Source organism: Tupaia chinensis, unplaced genomic scaffold (assembly GCF_000334495.1).
Source record: "Tupaia chinensis unplaced genomic scaffold, TupChi_1.0 Scaffold000276_1, whole genome shotgun sequence".
NCBI classification, from domain to species: domain Eukaryota; kingdom Metazoa; phylum Chordata; class Mammalia; order Scandentia; family Tupaiidae; genus Tupaia; species Tupaia belangeri.
Window position 1 is genome coordinate 1,472,540 of NW_006159758.1, and position 17,539 is coordinate 1,490,078.

Sequence of the window (17,539 nt, forward strand, 5' to 3'; positions counted from 1 at the left end):
CATTAAGACTACGAGCATTTGATAGATGACCTGGACCACATCTTGTCACTTCTAAATATGTACCATTTAACAGTTGGTCACATACATCAGATAAATATTTGTTAAACCAATGTATTTACAGTTCACAAGAAACTATAAGACTAAGTGAATATTCCTTTGCTGCACTTCCAAAGCACTGTACACAAGTAGGATCCATCACAAATCCCTTTTCCTCCATTCTCCTCTCGGGATCTTGGGCACGCACGCACATGCGCCCGGCGTGAGTTTTAAGCCACCGGGTCCGGGACGCGAACCGCGGTCGACTACGTGGGAGTCCAGCGACATAACCATTACGCTAACTGCTGGTTCCCAGGAATTCTTATCTTTATATTCTTATATCTGTAATATAAATGTTTGTTAGATAGATGATGAATGAATAAACAAACTTGTACCCAAGGGCCAGCCAGTGGTGTGGCAGATAAAGCAGCTAGATCCCACATGGCTGCCTGAGTGGTTCAAATCCCAGACTGGAAGCTTGAGAAAGACGTCAGGTGTGTGTGTACTCAGAATGCCAGGAGGAGAAGGGACTGTGATGTGACAATTCCCCAGAGAGGGTATTTTGTCACTTTTCCTCTCTCTCTTTTTCTCTCTATCTCACTCCACTGAACACATGCCCTCTGGCAAAATTTAAATTAAAACAACAAAAACAACTTGTACTGAAAATCAGGAGACCCAGTCCATGGCCTGCAACTATGCAATGTAATGACAAAAGGCAAATCGAAGTTCATTAAGACTACGAGCATTTGATAGATGACCTGGACCACATCTTGTCACTTCTAAATATGTACCATTTAACAGTTGGTCACATACATCAGATAAATATTTGTTAAACCAATGTATTTACAGTTCACAAGAAACTATAAGACTAAGTGAATATTCCTTTGCTGCACTTCCAAAGCACTGTACACAAGTAGGATCCATCACAACCTGATCCCTTCTCCTCAAGTTCTCCAGCATGCACCAGACCACATCTACCCCCAAGCTTGTACATACTTGAAAACAGACACACATATTCTGTTTCATATGCGCTTCTTTAAATTTCAGTTATACCAAGATACTTTAGATTCCATTCAGCATCTTGATAATATAGATCAATCTATCTCAAAACAAACAGAATTGCGTTAATGCTTATTTGAATGTTTGTTTTCACAAAACAAAACAAAAACTATATATTGGGTTTCTAACTTTATGTCAGTCAGAATTATCAAGGTCCCCATCTAGTGACAACTTAAACAACATGCAGAATTGTGTTCCTTAAAAAAATGAAGATATTGTGGCCAGCAAGTGGCATGGTGGTTAAGGGTGCTAGACTCCCACGTAGCTGACTTTGGTTTGAGTCCCAAACCTGGCAGCTTGCTTTCTCACTTTCCCTCTCTCTCTGTCTCTCTCTCGCTCTCTCGCTCTGTCCCTCCCTGGTCAAATTAAAATAAATAAAGTTAAATAAAATAATTATTTTTTAAAAATCAATATATTATTCTATAAAATGCCCACAGACACTCTAAGTCTGCTCAAATATTGCCACTTTCACTAATCTATGACCCCTCAACTTTAACTGAAATTGATTTACCTGTTAGTTATCTAGCTAGAATCCTGGTATATATATCTTACTTGGGCATTAATGTATAGATACCATATATTGTAAATTAAATGTTTCCTTTAAGTAAAGCTATTAAGAACCTAGCATGGGGGATCAGCAGTTAGCGTAATGGCTATGTCGCTGGACTCCCATGTAGTCGACCGTGGTTCACGTCCCGGACCCGGTGGTTTAAACTCACGCTGGGCGCATGTGTGTGCATGCCCAAGATACTGAGAGGAGAATGTAGGAGAAGGGATTGTGGCATGGCCATCCCCCCTGGGGAGTGATTTCTTGCTTTCTGTCTCTGTCTCTGTCTGGCTGGTGAGCGCATGTGCCCTATAGCAAAAACCTCTCAAAAAAAAAAAAAAAAAACCTCAAAAAAAAAAAAAAAAAAAAAAAAAAAAAGAACCTAGCATGATACAAAATAAGAATTCATTAAAAGCTGAATTGAATATGAGCCTCATATCACGTTGTCTTTGTGTCCCCATAATGGAACCATTCATACAACTGAAATTAGTTTTTAATAAGATTTATTTTGTACTTAAAGAACAAAATACTCTTGGCCCAAGTTAAAAACTAAGCTACCTGATCCAACTCTAACAGTGAGCACTCATTATAAAGAAACTCTAATAAACTTTATAAATTCTTCAGAAAAGGAAGACGGTTGCATGTTTCTTCCCCAAGAAAAATACCAAAAAAGGTCAGATGACTCCAAAGACAACAAGAGAATACCAAAATTTTCTGGGGATGGAGCCATGGCAGAAGGGCAGGGAAAGTCAGGAGCTGTTCAAGAATCAGACAGTGGTTCTTAAACTCAAGTTTCAGAGAATCAGTTAGGGAACCTTTGTGACCAAATGCTAACCCCACCTCTCTTCCAGAGATTCTGATTTAATGGGGTTAGGAGAGTAGCCAAGAATTAGTTTTTAGTTTCTATTATTCTCCAAAAAGATTCTAACGTCCAATTAATATTGAGAAATGCTGAGGAAAAACAATGGATCTAGTGCTTAGCATATCTCAGCACAAAAACAAGACTCTAGCCAGTGAGGCAAAGTGGAAGTAATGATATCTAAACAATAAAAATCTTGAAAAAATAAAACAGTAAATATTTCTATAATCTGTAAAATTCCACAAATACAGAAAGCACATTTAAAGTTCTCTGAAACAAGTAAATTTTATGTCAGCTAACTTTACTTGAATGAATTTTACATTATTGCTTTATTTTCTTTGAATAGAAACCATTCACTTGCCTGAAGATAAGAGGCTATTGATCATCTCCAAAAATGTAGGATGCACAAACTGGTAATCCTCAAGAAGTAACACTACCTGTTGTGCTTCGATTCCTGCAAGATGCAGCACCTACATAGAGTGAAAATATTTTTAGCACCCTTTAAGTATTTTTGATACTGTTAAAATTAACATTTTATCATTCAGCATATAAAATATGTCATTATCATGCATTTATTATTTATGTATTATATTTGGGCAATCAAAATTAAAAATCAAACTTCACCTATATTGTTTGAAAAGTATATCTGACCCATGAACAAATACTATTTGAGGGTAATTTTAATGGTTTTATAAGTAAGGTATTAGGAAAACACTAGAAGGTCATTTTCATATACATGCACATTTTCCTACATGAATTCATCCTTTTGTTGTAATTCGCATCCATATAACATTTTTTTTTTTTTGAGAGGTTTTTTCGCTATAGGGCGCGTGCGCTCGCCAGACAGACAGAGAGAGACATAGAGACAGAAAGCGAGAAATCACCCCCCAGGGGGGATGGTCACGCCGCAATCCCTTCTCCTCCATTCTCCTCTCGGGATCTTGGGCACGTACGCACACGCGCCCGGCGTGAGTTTTAAGCCACCGGGTCCGGGACGTGAACCGCGGTCGACTACGTGGGAGTCCAGCGACATAGCCATTACGCTAACTGCTGGTTCCCAACATCCATATAACATTTCATAGTCTGGGCTATCTGGGATCTAGAAATTCTTATAAAAATATTTCCTATCTGGAGATAAAAATATAATTTTACAATAATCCTGAGAAAAGTAATCATCAAAATTAAAATAAAGATACCAGAGAGTGGTGCAACAGTGGAATGCAATACTCTGTGAGACAACCCCATATGAGAAGGTTCCCAGTTCAAGTCCAGAGCCTTCTCTGAGTAAGCAAGCACACTTGTGCCAGTGATCTGGGCAGGCTGAAGACTGGGGGTGGGTCATGGTGACAAGACCCTGTTGGAAGAGCTGTCTCTGTCTTACTGTCTGTCTCTCTGACTCACAAAAGAGATAAATAAACTTTAAATAAAACAAAGACTATGTTATAATACATATTAGGGACTTAAAGGACTTCAAAGGACTTTAGAATAATAATTAAATTAAGGTGATTTAAAACCAAACAGAGCAAAGATGCAGCAACTCACATGTTTGAGATCATTTGAGAGGTTTTTTCGCTATAGGGCGCGTGCGCTCGCCAGACAGACAGAGAGAGACATAGAGACAGAAAGCGAGAAATCACCCCCCAGGGGGGATGGTCACGCCGCAATCCCTTCTCCTCCATTCTCCTCTCGGGATCTTGGGCACGTACGCACACGCGCCCGGCGTGAGTTTTAAGCCACCGGGTCCGGGACGTGAACCGCGGTCGACTACGTGGGAGTCCAGCGACATAGCCATTACGCTAACTGCTGGTTCCCAACATCCATATAACATTTCATAGTCTGGGCTATCTGGGATCTAGAAATTCTTATAAAAATATTTCCTATCTGGAGATAAAAATATAATTTTACAATAATCCTGAGAAAAGTAATCATCAAAATTAAAATAAAGATACCAGAGAGTGGTGCAACAGTGGAATGCAATACTCTGTGAGACAACCCCATATGAGAAGGTTCCCAGTTCAAGTCCAGAGCCTTCTCTGAGTAAGCAAGCACACTTGTGCCAGTGATCTGGGCAGGCTGAAGACTGGGGGTGGGTCATGGTGACAAGACCCTGTTGGAAGAGCTGTCTCTGTCTTACTGTCTGTCTCTCTGACTCACAAAAGAGATAAATAAACTTTAAATAAAACAAAGACTATGTTATAATACATATTAGGGACTTAAAGGACTTCAAAGGACTTTAGAATAATAATTAAATTAAGGTGATTTAAAACCAAACAGAGCAAAGATGCAGCAACTCACATGTTTGAGATCATTTTTGAACTGCTTCAGTTCATATCCTCTGGAAACCTTTGGAGAAAACAGCACTGCTCCATGCATATGACTGACTAAAGAAGTGATGGTCCGACGACCAACACCACTGCGCCCTGCTAATAGAAGTGAACCTCCAGGGAAACTCAGCACTCTATCTATCCTGGACATATACTCCAGCACTTCTTGGAAAAGTAAAATATCTAAATTCTGGTTATCTCGTCCATAATGAATAAGACCCTTTTAAAAAAGATCACAAAAAATATTATAATTAATAAAAGAGCTAGTTATACAATAAAAATGTTACTTATCTAAATTAAAATATATTTTTGATACCTTCAAGAAAAGGATTGAAGGGATTACATTTCATCTCACACCCAAGATTTTATCTATCTATTTCCAGTTTTATAGGTGTAATACCGTCTAAGTAAAAACTCACATGATATCAAACAAATTCATTCATTTTAATTCATTAGTGAAAAATCAGGTACTAGCAGAGCAGCAATGAGAGAGCAGGTTAATCATAAAATTTTAAAATTTCTCAAATTGTATTAGTCATTACTAATCAGAGTGCACAGCCCCGGAAACTACCCCAGAACTTTAGAAACCTAGTTCCTAGGATTAGAAGTCTCTAGTTTATTTTAGTGCTGCTCAACCTTGGAGTGGACCAGAGGCATCAACATTATCTGGGAGCCTGTTAAAAATGTGGACTCTCTGGGCCTCTCCTAATGAATATGATTCCCAGGAATCTGCTGATTTTCTGGTTCTCCAAGTAATTCTGATACTCACTGAAGTTTAACAGCCACTACTCTAAGATGATTTCCCACCTAACGTTAACGGTTATTATTTCCTTAATAACTTTATTATTATCAAATACCTCCTCCCAAAATCTATCTTAGCAATTGTACAAATGTCTGTGTAAGTTCAGTACACGTGCATCTGGTTACATCTGCCACAGTGGACTAAATCCCAAAAGACAGGAACCAAGTTGGTCTGTCTACTCTATGATCTTTCATTTCTGTGCCCTCAAAACATTAACAATATTTTTAAAGTAACAATAATCATTACCCAATCCCAATTCGAATTGATGATGCATGCTATACCTTTTTAATGACATCCTTGAGATCTGCAGAGTTTAGTTTTCCAAGTGGTTTTCCATGTGGAGGCAATGGTTGTCCTGGAGCTGCCCTTGCTCCTGAATTATGGCGGGCTCCCCATGTAACATAGAAACTATCTGCAGAAATAAAAGATATTTTTGTTTTATATGCATTATTTGTAACAGGAAAATCGTACATGCATTGTTTACTAAATTATTTTTAGTTAATCAGTCCAAATATTATATCCAGAAAAGCAAAGGGAAATTAAAGTGTGTCTTAGAAAATCAGTAAAATCAATTAAGATTTAAAAACTTTAAATGGCAATATTAAATTGTACTTGAGAACTGACAGTATCCCTAGTCTATATATGTATTACTCCCTTTGTTCTTTCTCCTTAAACGAAGTGTCTAATAAACTCTGTTTCTTCTGCCTCTTCTCTATACCATCTACTCTCAGTCTGTCCCATTTTCCATCTCCTTCTCCAGAATCTCCACATATAATTTATAAATTAAATATTGTGACATGAAATTAATTCACAAATAAAATAATCTTAAAACTCTTGCTGAGAAAGAACATAAAGTTATTAACATCATCAAGAGCTCTAACTTCTAAAATGAAAGAAAAATTAACCAAATTTTAATTCGAACACAAAAAATCCTCCAAAACTTCTTTTAAATTTACTTTGGACAGTATAACAGTGACCATATAAGGGAAGTCTATTCATTTCTCTTTCAAATCTTTCCCTTTCCAACTCCTTTGGGATGTATCCTCTTGGTCACATACACATGTCTCACTCTCCTAAAATAACAGCAACTTTATCTTCCCTAGACCAAACCTATTTCATGTTCTTCTCACCTTTACCATCGCATTTCTTACATTATTTTCTATCTGTAGAGATCACATTATTAACACTCTTATTTGGGAAGAATAATACACTCATATCCAAATCCAAATTTCCTTTGAAGTCATCATCCAACATAATCTTTGTGCATTTCTTTTTTGAAGCTTTTCGATTTGCAACTATATGAACTATTGTTCAAGCCATAGCCACTAATCCTTTTCAGTTTTCTGCTCATTTCTTATATGTTGAGGTTCTCCAGGATCCAAATTCAGCCCATTATTCTTTTTATTGTAAACAATGTCTGAATTATTTTATCTTTTTCCAAGGATTAAATGACCAAGAATTTATATACCAAAAAAAAAAAAATCACCCACTACTTATCTCTAGTCAAGTCCTCCAAGCTCTAGTTTATCCAACTGCTTAACTGACATGTGATTCACATATAAGCTTCATTCACACCTATCAAGAACCTGTGTCTAAACATGAGATTTTCTGACTAAAATAGTGAGTAAGTGAATAAGACGTGAAACTCTGGCAAACATTTACTTGTATAAAACAGAACTCATCTTCACATCTTGTCATTTCTCACCTCAGCTATTTCATTAGCATCTGATCATGTACCTCTACTATGAGTATGTGTCCCCTCATGTATATCCTCACTGAAGGCCCTCTGCAATCTGGTTCCAATGACTGCTTGAATTTCCATCTGCACTCTAGCTTTCTCAAGCCTTTCTTTCTTTGCATATCCTTCTTCCCTTATCTGAACTGCCTTTTACTCCATATATTCAACCTTTACAATTTGAGCATATATAGGTCAACGGGAAAGTCATGATGTATTTTTTTGTTGTTGTTTTTCTATGCAAAAATGTGTCATGACTTACCCAACAATCCAGTAATTGTTCAAAAGATTTTAAACTTAGGTATAAACCTAACTGAACATGCACAAGAAAGTAAAGATATAATTAAATAGAGAAGGACCAGCAGATGGTATAATGGTTATGACACTGTACTCTCACATAGTCAACAGTGATTCGAATCCTGGACCTGGTGGTTTAAAACTCATGTAGGGCATGTGTGCTTGAGTGCCCAAAATTTCGAGAGGAGACTAGAGGAGAAGGGATTGCAGCATGACCATTCCCCCTGGGGGTGGTGATTTCTCACCTTCTGTCTCTCTGTCTTTCTGGCAAGCCCATGCACCCTATAGCAAAAAATCTCTCTTTAAAGAAAAAAAAGAGAGAGAAAGAGAGATTCTCTTTGGCTTATGTAAGTATGGCCTTGCAACCAATATCAAGTCCAGAAATATACAATACATAAAATGTATTTTATAAAATATTTTTGTGGTGCCCGCAGTTGGCATAATGGCTATATCACTGGACTCCAAGATAGTCGACCACATTTCAAGTCCCAGACCTGGTGGCTTTACCTCACACCGGGCACATGTGTGTGCATGCCCAAGATCCCAAGACGAGAATGGAAGAGAAGGGACTGCAGTGTGGCCATCCCTCCTGGGGCGTGATTTGTGATTTCTCACATTCTGTCTCTGTCTCTGCCTCTGTCTCTGTCTCTGTCTCTCTCTCTCTCTGTCCTTCTGATGAGCACATGTGCCCTATAGCAAAAACCTCTACAAAAAAGAAAGAAAATATATTTTTGAAGCCCAGCTTTATACTCTGAAAGAATACATTTTATACCCTGAAAGTAGTTTCAGTAGGCAATATTTCCATACTGTGGTCTTATTTTATCATGTTGCTGATTTTCATATTACATGTATTCCTCCCACAGTGGTCTTCAAAATGAAAACTGGTTATTAAATAGCAATAGTTAAAAATGCATTGCAGCTGCTATGACTGAAAGGTGTCATGCTTTGTTTATCCTAACAACTGATGAAGCTAGTAACAAGGATATGTAAGAAATTGTGCTAATGAATAATGGATCATGACAGGAAGAAGAATGACTATTACTTTTATTCCAAAGAATCATTTATTTAATTTTATTGATGATGATGTTGTTGTTTAATTTGATCAGAGAAAGAGAAAGAGAGAAGTAAGAAAGCAAGCTGCCAGATCTGGGACTCAAACAGTAGTCAGTCATGTGGGAGTTGAGTGCCTTAACCATCACGGCACCTGCTGGCCCTTGAAGAATACTTGTAAGGGGAAGATCATTTTAATCAAATATAGATTTTCAATGATCTTCAAGTTTTACATGTATATAGCTACTAAAAAAAGCTTTTATCAGTGAAAACTCTTCAGGAAAAATAATTTTACACTGCAAAGTAAAACAATGTGGCTGGAACTGCTTTTTATTTTTCCCAAGAAATAATTATCATAATTATATTAGTGTAGGACAAAATTTCTGAAATCTAGCAATAAAAATGGATGATCTCTTATAGAAAAAAAATAATATTAAATGCCATCCAAAGTTTTTCCTAAGACTTGAAATCATGCTACAGGTAAGAAATATCACTTAAAAATTCCCATAACAAGTATATATTTACATTAACTTATTGACATTACCTGCCATATTATCTAAAATATCTGAGCCCCAGTCTCCTTGAAACACTGACATTAAAATGCTGTCAAATAAATGAAGTTCCTTCGCACCAACAATTTTGTCACGAAATAAGCGTCGTGCTTCATATGCCACAATTTCTAACACATAATCTAGTGGGTGGTTTGAGGATCCTAAAAAAGGAAAATATTCTTTAATTATAATAAAAGTCAAACAACTTAAAAAAGATCTGCTTAACATAGTATTTGAAAGAAATAGAGTGAGAATGTACATACCATAATTTTGGCATCAGATAAATAGAAAAAAAGAGAAAAAGAGTTAAGTTCATTTTGTCAATGAGTTGGTATGTTTTTGTGATTACTACAGGCTAAATTACACACTATCATTACTATTGTTCAATAAAATGATCAGTATCAAAAAGCATAGGAAACATGCTTTGGTGACAAAAAAACAGCAATTTTACTTTACCCAAAATCAAGTTTCAATAGTGACAATGATAAATAGTTTAGAAGACTAACTATAACTGTATATTATCATTTTAATAGTAGTATTTAAATTGAATATTAATGTTATGATTTAGGTTTTAATTTTTAAAATGTAATTACTATTACAACATTCATTTAATGTATCTTTTACAAATGTAATATACAACATGAATGCACATATACACACATACTGGCAAAACTCACCTCCTTCTAAATCATATCTGAATAAGCCAAGAACCCACTGGGTAAGGATGCAAGGAGTAAAGAAATAGTGACTATAATCATCAACTGTAAATTTGGCCCGCACCTGAAAAAGAAAATATAGTAATGATCTGTCTACTTCCTTAAATATATAATCATGCTATAACACTTTTAGCTAACTTAGACTTAGAAATGTCAATTTCTACCTGCAAGTGCAACTGTTTCAATATAATTGATTTCCTTATCCCATATATTACATCTTATTCATTTAGAAACATTATTCCAAAAGGGATTCATAGGAATTCTTAAACTGCCAAACACTAAAAATAGCAGGAAAAAAAAAAGTTTTAAAAGATCTGCTAGGGGCCCACTGATGGTGTGGTGGTGAAGGCACTGGATTCCCACATGGCCACTTCAGGTTAGTGTTCCAGACCCAGTGGCTTGAGAATCATGCCTGGCACAAGTGCACACGTGTACAAAATCCTGATAAGAGAATGGAAGTGAAGGGACTTCAGTGTGGCCACTCTCCCTGGGGTGATTTATCACTTTCCCCTCTCTTTGATTCTCTCCAGGGAGCACATGTACCCTACGACAAAAAAAAAAAAAAAAAAATAAAAAAAAATAAAAAATAAAAGCCCTGCTGAAAAAGGACATTCAAAAAGGCTAACCTATAACCTAGCCTTTATAAAATGATGGTTGTAAAAAAAGGCACTCTCGGGTCTAGGTGAGAGTCATTTTCTAAGGGTGGCAACCATAGAGCTATGTTATTATGTTTAAGTCACTAAACAGATTAAAGTACATCTCTCTCAATAATAACTCATAAATAGCCTATCCTTTCCTCTCTATGGACAAAGCCATAACTCTCAATCTAATCTAGATAATTAACATCTAAATAATAATAATAAACATATTGTTTCCTAACTTATCTGTCCCTACTTCTGCTCCAACATTATAAAATGTACCTTCCAAAAACACATGTACACCTTGTTTTCTTTATCCAGGAAGACTTCCTTTCATCTCCAGCTATTTTGTAAATTTCTGTTCATTTTCAAATTCAGATCAAATTTCACCTCCTGGTCCAGCCCTGATGTGCAAGTGGTGGTGCAAGTGGAGAACACCACCACTGTGTAAGGCTAGAGCCACAAGGGAGGCTCAGGTTCAGATCCCAGACCAAACTAAACAGTAGGCTGGGTGTAGTAGCATGCACCTGCAATCTTAGTTAACTGGGAGGCTGGGGCAAAAACTTGTCAAATATGCCTCCCTCTTCATCCTTTTACCACTCATAAAAAATAAAATTTTTAAAATAAAAAAGAAACAAAAATTTATCTCCTCCTTAATAACTACCATGTTGGGAACCAGCAGTTAGTGTAATGGCTATGTCGCTGGACTCCCACGTAGTCGACCACGGTTCGCGTCCTGGACCCGGTGGCTTAAAACTCACGCTGGGCGCGTGTGCGTGTGTGCCCAAGATTCCAAAAGGAGAATGGAGGAGAAGGGATTGCGGCGTGACCGTCCCCCCTGGGGGGTGATTTCTCGCTTTCTGTCTCTATGTCTCTCTCTGTCTGTCTGGTGAGCGCACGCGCCCTATAGCGAAAACCTCTCAAAAAAAAAAAAAAAAAAACTACCATGTTTAACCAAGTTATTTATTCACTCCTCTATGCTCTCTGTAAGGTGTACATACTGATATTGTTATACTTATCATACTGTATTAGTAATTTATTTATATGACTTAGTCTCTCATTAGACTGCGAACTTGCAGAGAAGAGAAACTCAGTCATCTTTGTATCTGTAAGACTATCACTGACGAGAAAGACTACTCAATAAATGTCTTCTGCATCTTCCATGCCTATTTTTAAGCATCTTCCCACTTTATCAAGGAAAGATATTTCAGATGGTTTTCCTACAGATAGCAGAAATGAAATAAACATCAAGACTATTCTTAGGTTTGAAACCAGGAAGACAGAAGTTAGTAACAAGGGAAAGATCTGGTTTTGGAAAGAAAAAGAGCTCCATTCCTAACATGCTAAATGTGAGCTGACAGCAAAATAACCATTTACTACTATTTATTTATCAACGAATATTTTATTGAGTACCTATTATAAATTGTGCCAGGGAATACAATAATAAATACGGTACATATAACATCTACCCTCACAGTTTACTCTCTAGTAGAAAAGCCTAATAGCAGACCAGGTGGTGGCATGCTGGTAATGCACATGGGAATGGGTCTGAGTTAACATCCTGGGACATCCCTGAGTATGTCAGGTATGCACATGCCTTCCACAACCCCCTTGCTCTTTCAGAAGATAAAAATAAATATACATAAATGCATGTTTTGAAAACCATGTTGTATACCATGAAGATGTACAATAATTAAATGTAAATGGGAAATTATGGAATAAAATGAAATTTAAAAAAGGAATGTAAAGTCTAATAAATATCAGAAAAATCATGCCTTATCATCAACATGAAAGCCAGGAGTCAAGGCAGTCCTTTGGAAATGAGAAAAACAGATATGAAAACTACAAAACAAACGTATATATACCTGTTCATACACTTGTACCATAGATCCTGCTAAAAGATAAATTTTTGATGAAGAACCCCAAATGGAATGATTCTTCAGATTTTTATGTAGAACTGGTTCCAAATATGCTCCATAAATTGTTTGTAATTGTTCCCTTTCTGGGTAACTAAAAAAAGATATACAAGAAAAAAAAGCAGAAATACATGTAAATCCACATTCTAACTTGTTTTAATGTTAAGTTACAGTAGTGGTTTTCCGTCTGTGCTGTTCTGAGACCTAGATATATCTGAGGCTTACCTGGCAGAAAGGCCAGATGCAAGGTCCCATGCTTAACTTCAATTGAACTGGATCCCTAAGACTCTACCATCAAATAACAAGGTCCTAACAGAGGATGCCACGGAAATTTTTTAAAAACATAATTCTTTTTAAAAAATCATTGATCTTTAGGAAGTACAAAAAGGAAAAATTTCATTAAAAAAATTTTTTTTGAGTTAAGTAAAGCCTATACACAGGGCAATAATCTACCTTCGAACTACAAAAGTAGAACTAAGATAAACCTATTTCTCTGAATCCAAGTCTATTTCAATATAGCTTAATTGTTGGCAGTAACATTTTGAAAGAAGGCTGTTAATAGACAGGGTCCATTTGAACACATAAAAACAAGGTTTTATAAGACAAAAATGTAAGACCAGACAGTGCCATTACCAAAACACTCAGAAGTCCCAGTAGCAATTACGGAGCATGCAGATGGATGGATGTATCAGGATTGATGTCATCAGCCATTAAAAACTCTCTCTTGTTCAAATTTAAATTCTCTTTTTAGTTGTTTTCATAAAATTTGAAAGCATTCTTATTTTATGAAACATATAAAACATTTACATCTAAAACCTACCATTCAGATTTAATACTGACATTTTAGAACAGAGACAACACAAACCAGTTATGGTTTCTTTCCTTATATATTATTATAATACTTTAAGACTTTCCACTTTAAATTACTGTCTACATTTTAGGAAGAGTAGAACAAAGATATCCGAGCTTAATTTTGACCATTTTTACAGTCTACATTTGAAAAATACAATGATATAAGATGACTCCTCACATTAAATTTTTAAAAAATTGATACACTAAGATACATACTCTACAGCACAAAGACGAACAATAGAAGTAAATCTGGTAGTAAGCTTGTGTCTTCCCAGTCTTCCTCCAGCTGACATAGAAGCCACAATTTGAATATTTTCTAGACCAACCCATTCCAAATTTTCATCATAAAATCCTTGATATGTCAATACCTGTTTGAAAATAAATATTTTAAATGTCTTATATTTAACATATTTTAATTAAGATAAGATACGTTTGCTTGAATTAAAATGATTTCCAAATGCAATCATTATCCTCTAACTTAAGAATTAAAGATTGGGGCCAGCAGGTGCTATAATGGTTAAGGCACTAGACTCCCACATGGTTGACCACAGTTTGAGTTCTGAACTCACTGGCTTGAAACTCATGCCTGGCATGTGTTCATGTGTCCCCAAATCCCAAGAGGAGAATGGAGGAGAGGAGATTGTGGTGTGGCCATCACCCTGTGGGGTGATTTCTCGCTTTCTGTTTCTCTTTCTCTCTATGTTTCTCCAGTAAGCACACACTCCTTATAGAAAAACTCCAGAAAAAAAAAAAAAGAATTTAAAATTTTATCATTGAAAAGTAATACTGTTCAGATCTCTGTGCTCAATTACTGTTAGCTGGATTATTCATTTTTTAATGCTTCTCTGTTATACACATAAAAATCCAGATAATATTATAAATTTAACAGCAATTATTTTAAGAAGAAAAGCAAAATATAAGAAGATATAATATTTTAATAAGTATTTTATAATAGAATAAGTCACATGATAAAAGCTAGATGTAGATGTAAGAAAGCATAGTCAGATCTAAGAGTTTCAAGTTTCTTTTTTTGTTTTAGAGAGATTTTTGCTATAGGGTGTGTGCGTTTGCCAAAGAAACAAAAGGAGACAGAGAGACAGAAAGCAAAAAATCACCCTCTAATGGGGATGGACACACTGCAATCCCTTCTCCTCCATTCTCCTCTCCGGATCCTGGGCACGTACGCACACGTGCCCAGCATGAGTTTTCAGTCACCGGGTCCAAGACTGGAACTGTAGTCGATTACGTGGCAGTCCAGTGACACAACCATTATTATGCCATCTGCTGGTCCCAGAATTTAGAGTTTCCAATGGGAAGTAAATAACATAAAGGAAAAAGAATCCTCTACACTGAGATTGCGTAATCTTGAATCTTGACACAGGCAAGGGAGACTAAAGGGCCAAAGCAGTCAGAAAGAGGCATGACTAAGACTAACTGCTGTCAGAAGAAAGCATACATAAAAAAATTAAGTATAAACTTCCCCCACTCCATTGCTATCCTCATCTTCTGCTTTCTTCCTTGTTTCAGGACTATTAATAGAAGACAGGTAATAGAGGTAGAATAGAGGTTGTTTTCACTCTCTCTGTCATGTATCATCTAGATGTAGTATCACTTCAAAAGGAAAGAAGATCAAAGAAAGTAGACCTGGAATAAGACTGAAATGCTGCAAGAGTTTAATTTCCATAACATGCACTAAATAATACTTGCTCCAAAGGAGGAAGTCAGTTTTCTCATCTATAAGGAAAGTTTATGAAATTGAATTGTTTCCAATTATATCAAAGCACTTCAAGTGAGAAGATTTACCTGCTGTAAAAAAGCCACCAAAGTACTGGTCCCCCATTTATCAAGCTTGGGTAGGTTGATATCTTTTAAGTACAAAACCAGTCTTTCACAGTCTTTTGGTCTATACACTCGACCAGTATTGGTGCTGATTACCATGCAAGTCTGGCTCAATTTCTGCAGGAGATGTCGAGAAGTAGTTTGTGCACTACAGTGAACTGTAGCAATCTGCGTGGACCGGAGCTGAGAAAAGGCATACCTGAGCAGCATCCTATGAAAGATGTACAATGTTGGACTTCGAAAATGCAAGCAACAAAATACTTTTTATATTTAACATAAAATTTCTATCATAAACATTTAAATTTCTAAACCATATACAATGATGTTTAAAGGGAAACTGGTAAACATGAACATGGTTTCTGTAACTGCCATGTACCTACCTAACTTTAAGAGTACTAAAGAATAAATTCATATTTTAAAGCACCCTTGAATTTTTTAGTAAAAATAAAAAATCCAAGTTCTCAGAAGTTTGAATATACCAACTCTGTTTTCCCACAGGTGAAGGGAGGATTTTAAGATTTTAAGTTCTTCTCATTAAAAAATACTATGATTTTATGTAATATTTTTCAATACTACTCTCTCACTAGAAATGAGAAGCTAGTAGCTAGTGGCTGGATTCCATCCAGAAACTATACCCCACAGGCACTAAAACTAGGGTGAATACCACTGAACTAAAAGCTAAAACAGAGAGCTAACTTCAAGATTAACTTTTTAACTAAAGTAGATGGTAATTTGTGAGTATAAGTAAGGTATTCACTTTTCGTTTGAATGTATACACCGATTCTTTAAAAAGTAATTCCTTACAATGATTTGCTCTTCTGCTAAAAATTATATAACCCAGCAGAGAGGAGGGCACATTCTTATTCATAATCATTATTTGTACAAGTAATAACAAAGAAAAGACTCTTCCATGAAAATATAAATGCTACTTTAGTCAAAAGAAATCTAACAGAAGTTGTTAAGTCATTTTGGGAGAGGAGGAGGGAGAGGGACCCACGATAAGCACCTCTATCAACAATTTTCTTACCCTTTCCCACATCCTTCTGGTCCCACGAGAATAAATGGATGTTTAGTATCCGAACTTAACCAAGGTTTGAAATAATCTAGACCTCGCTGCATGTCAGGAGTCTGAATGACTGGAAGAGTTTGGCCATTGCTAAAATCATCTGCAGTCAAGTTTTCTGGCTTCTTCAGCACATAAGATGCTAACCGTTCTCTGTCCAAGTCATAGTAGGTGTTCATGGGTTTCTGAGAATCTGGAGGAGATTCTCGTGCCCAACTAAAAACCTTATAAGGAAAAAGTTGTGTTAAGTTTTCATATACTCCATCCGGCATGTGAAATGTTTTAATTCTTCAAAGTAAATGTCTGAAAGGTGAATCATCTTAATTCAAAAAAAGTTTGCAAACATAAACCTACTTTATAATTAAAGAAATATTTTATCTCAAATAATTTTTTATAAGTGATTATTTAAGCAAATAAAATATATATAGGAGATATCACCTTGGTGAATATTTACACAGCAAAATATAAACAAATTCTAGTTGGACCCCCTATGAATGTGAATCACGAATTACAGAATGTAGGAATCCAAAAGCCCTCATTTCCACTGTACTGTAGCACTGCCCATTCTGGTATTACCACCACTGCTGTCAACCTGTTATTCTCCATTCTAACTGTAACTGTTTCCTGTACAGATATAAAGCAGAGTTAGGCCCTGATGCTATCTTTCACACATTTTTTTTTTTTTGGAGAGATTTTCACTATAGGGCGTGTGCGCTCGCCAGACAGACAGAGAGAGACATAGAGACAGAAAGCGAGAAATCACCCCCCAGGGTGGATGGTCACGCCACAATCCCTTCTCCTCCATTCTCCTCTCGGGATCTTGGGCACGCACGCACACGCGCCCAGCGTGAGTTTTAAGCCACCGGGTCCGGGACGCGAACCGCGGTTGACTACGTGGGAGTCCAGAGACATAGCCAATACGCTAACTGCTGGTTCCCTTTCACACATTTATTTTGAACTTTGAAAAAAGAATGACTGCTTAAACGCAGCACACAGGGGCCAGCTGGAGGCTTAGGCTTAAGGTGCTAGACTCCCACATGGCCAACCACAGTTCAAGTCCTGGATCTGACAGCTTGCTTTCTTACTTTTCCTCTCTCTTCCTCTCTCTGGTGAGTACACGTGCCCTGTAGCAAATTTTAAAATAACAATAATGATAAATAAAATTAAATAAATAACTCTTTTAAAAAAGCAGCAGTATGGTATTGAGTAGTAACAATGAGAGTAACTGGTAATAGAGGCAACAGGACATCCATAG

At 36.5% G+C, this 17,539-nt stretch overlaps 1 protein-coding gene across 1 annotated transcript in view; it reads right to left on the minus strand.

The window, feature by feature from the left end:
* LOC102487405 (cytoplasmic dynein 2 heavy chain 1) overlaps positions 1-17,539 on the minus strand; it is a gene marked incomplete at its 5' end in the record, with an annotated part of 254,523 nt that overhangs the window by 171,988 nt on the left and 64,996 nt on the right. The window contains 9 exons of the mRNA XM_006150080.2: positions 2,863-2,971; positions 4,797-5,045; positions 5,909-6,039; positions 9,254-9,421; positions 9,938-10,040; positions 12,480-12,624; positions 13,599-13,750; positions 15,186-15,432; positions 16,249-16,508. Of these exons, the coding sequence (XP_006150142.1) occupies positions 2,863-2,971; positions 4,797-5,045; positions 5,909-6,039; positions 9,254-9,421; positions 9,938-10,040; positions 12,480-12,624; positions 13,599-13,750; positions 15,186-15,432; positions 16,249-16,508 (1,564 nt within the window). The remainder of the gene's footprint in view (positions 1-2,862; positions 2,972-4,796; positions 5,046-5,908; positions 6,040-9,253; positions 9,422-9,937; positions 10,041-12,479; positions 12,625-13,598; positions 13,751-15,185; positions 15,433-16,248; positions 16,509-17,539) is intronic.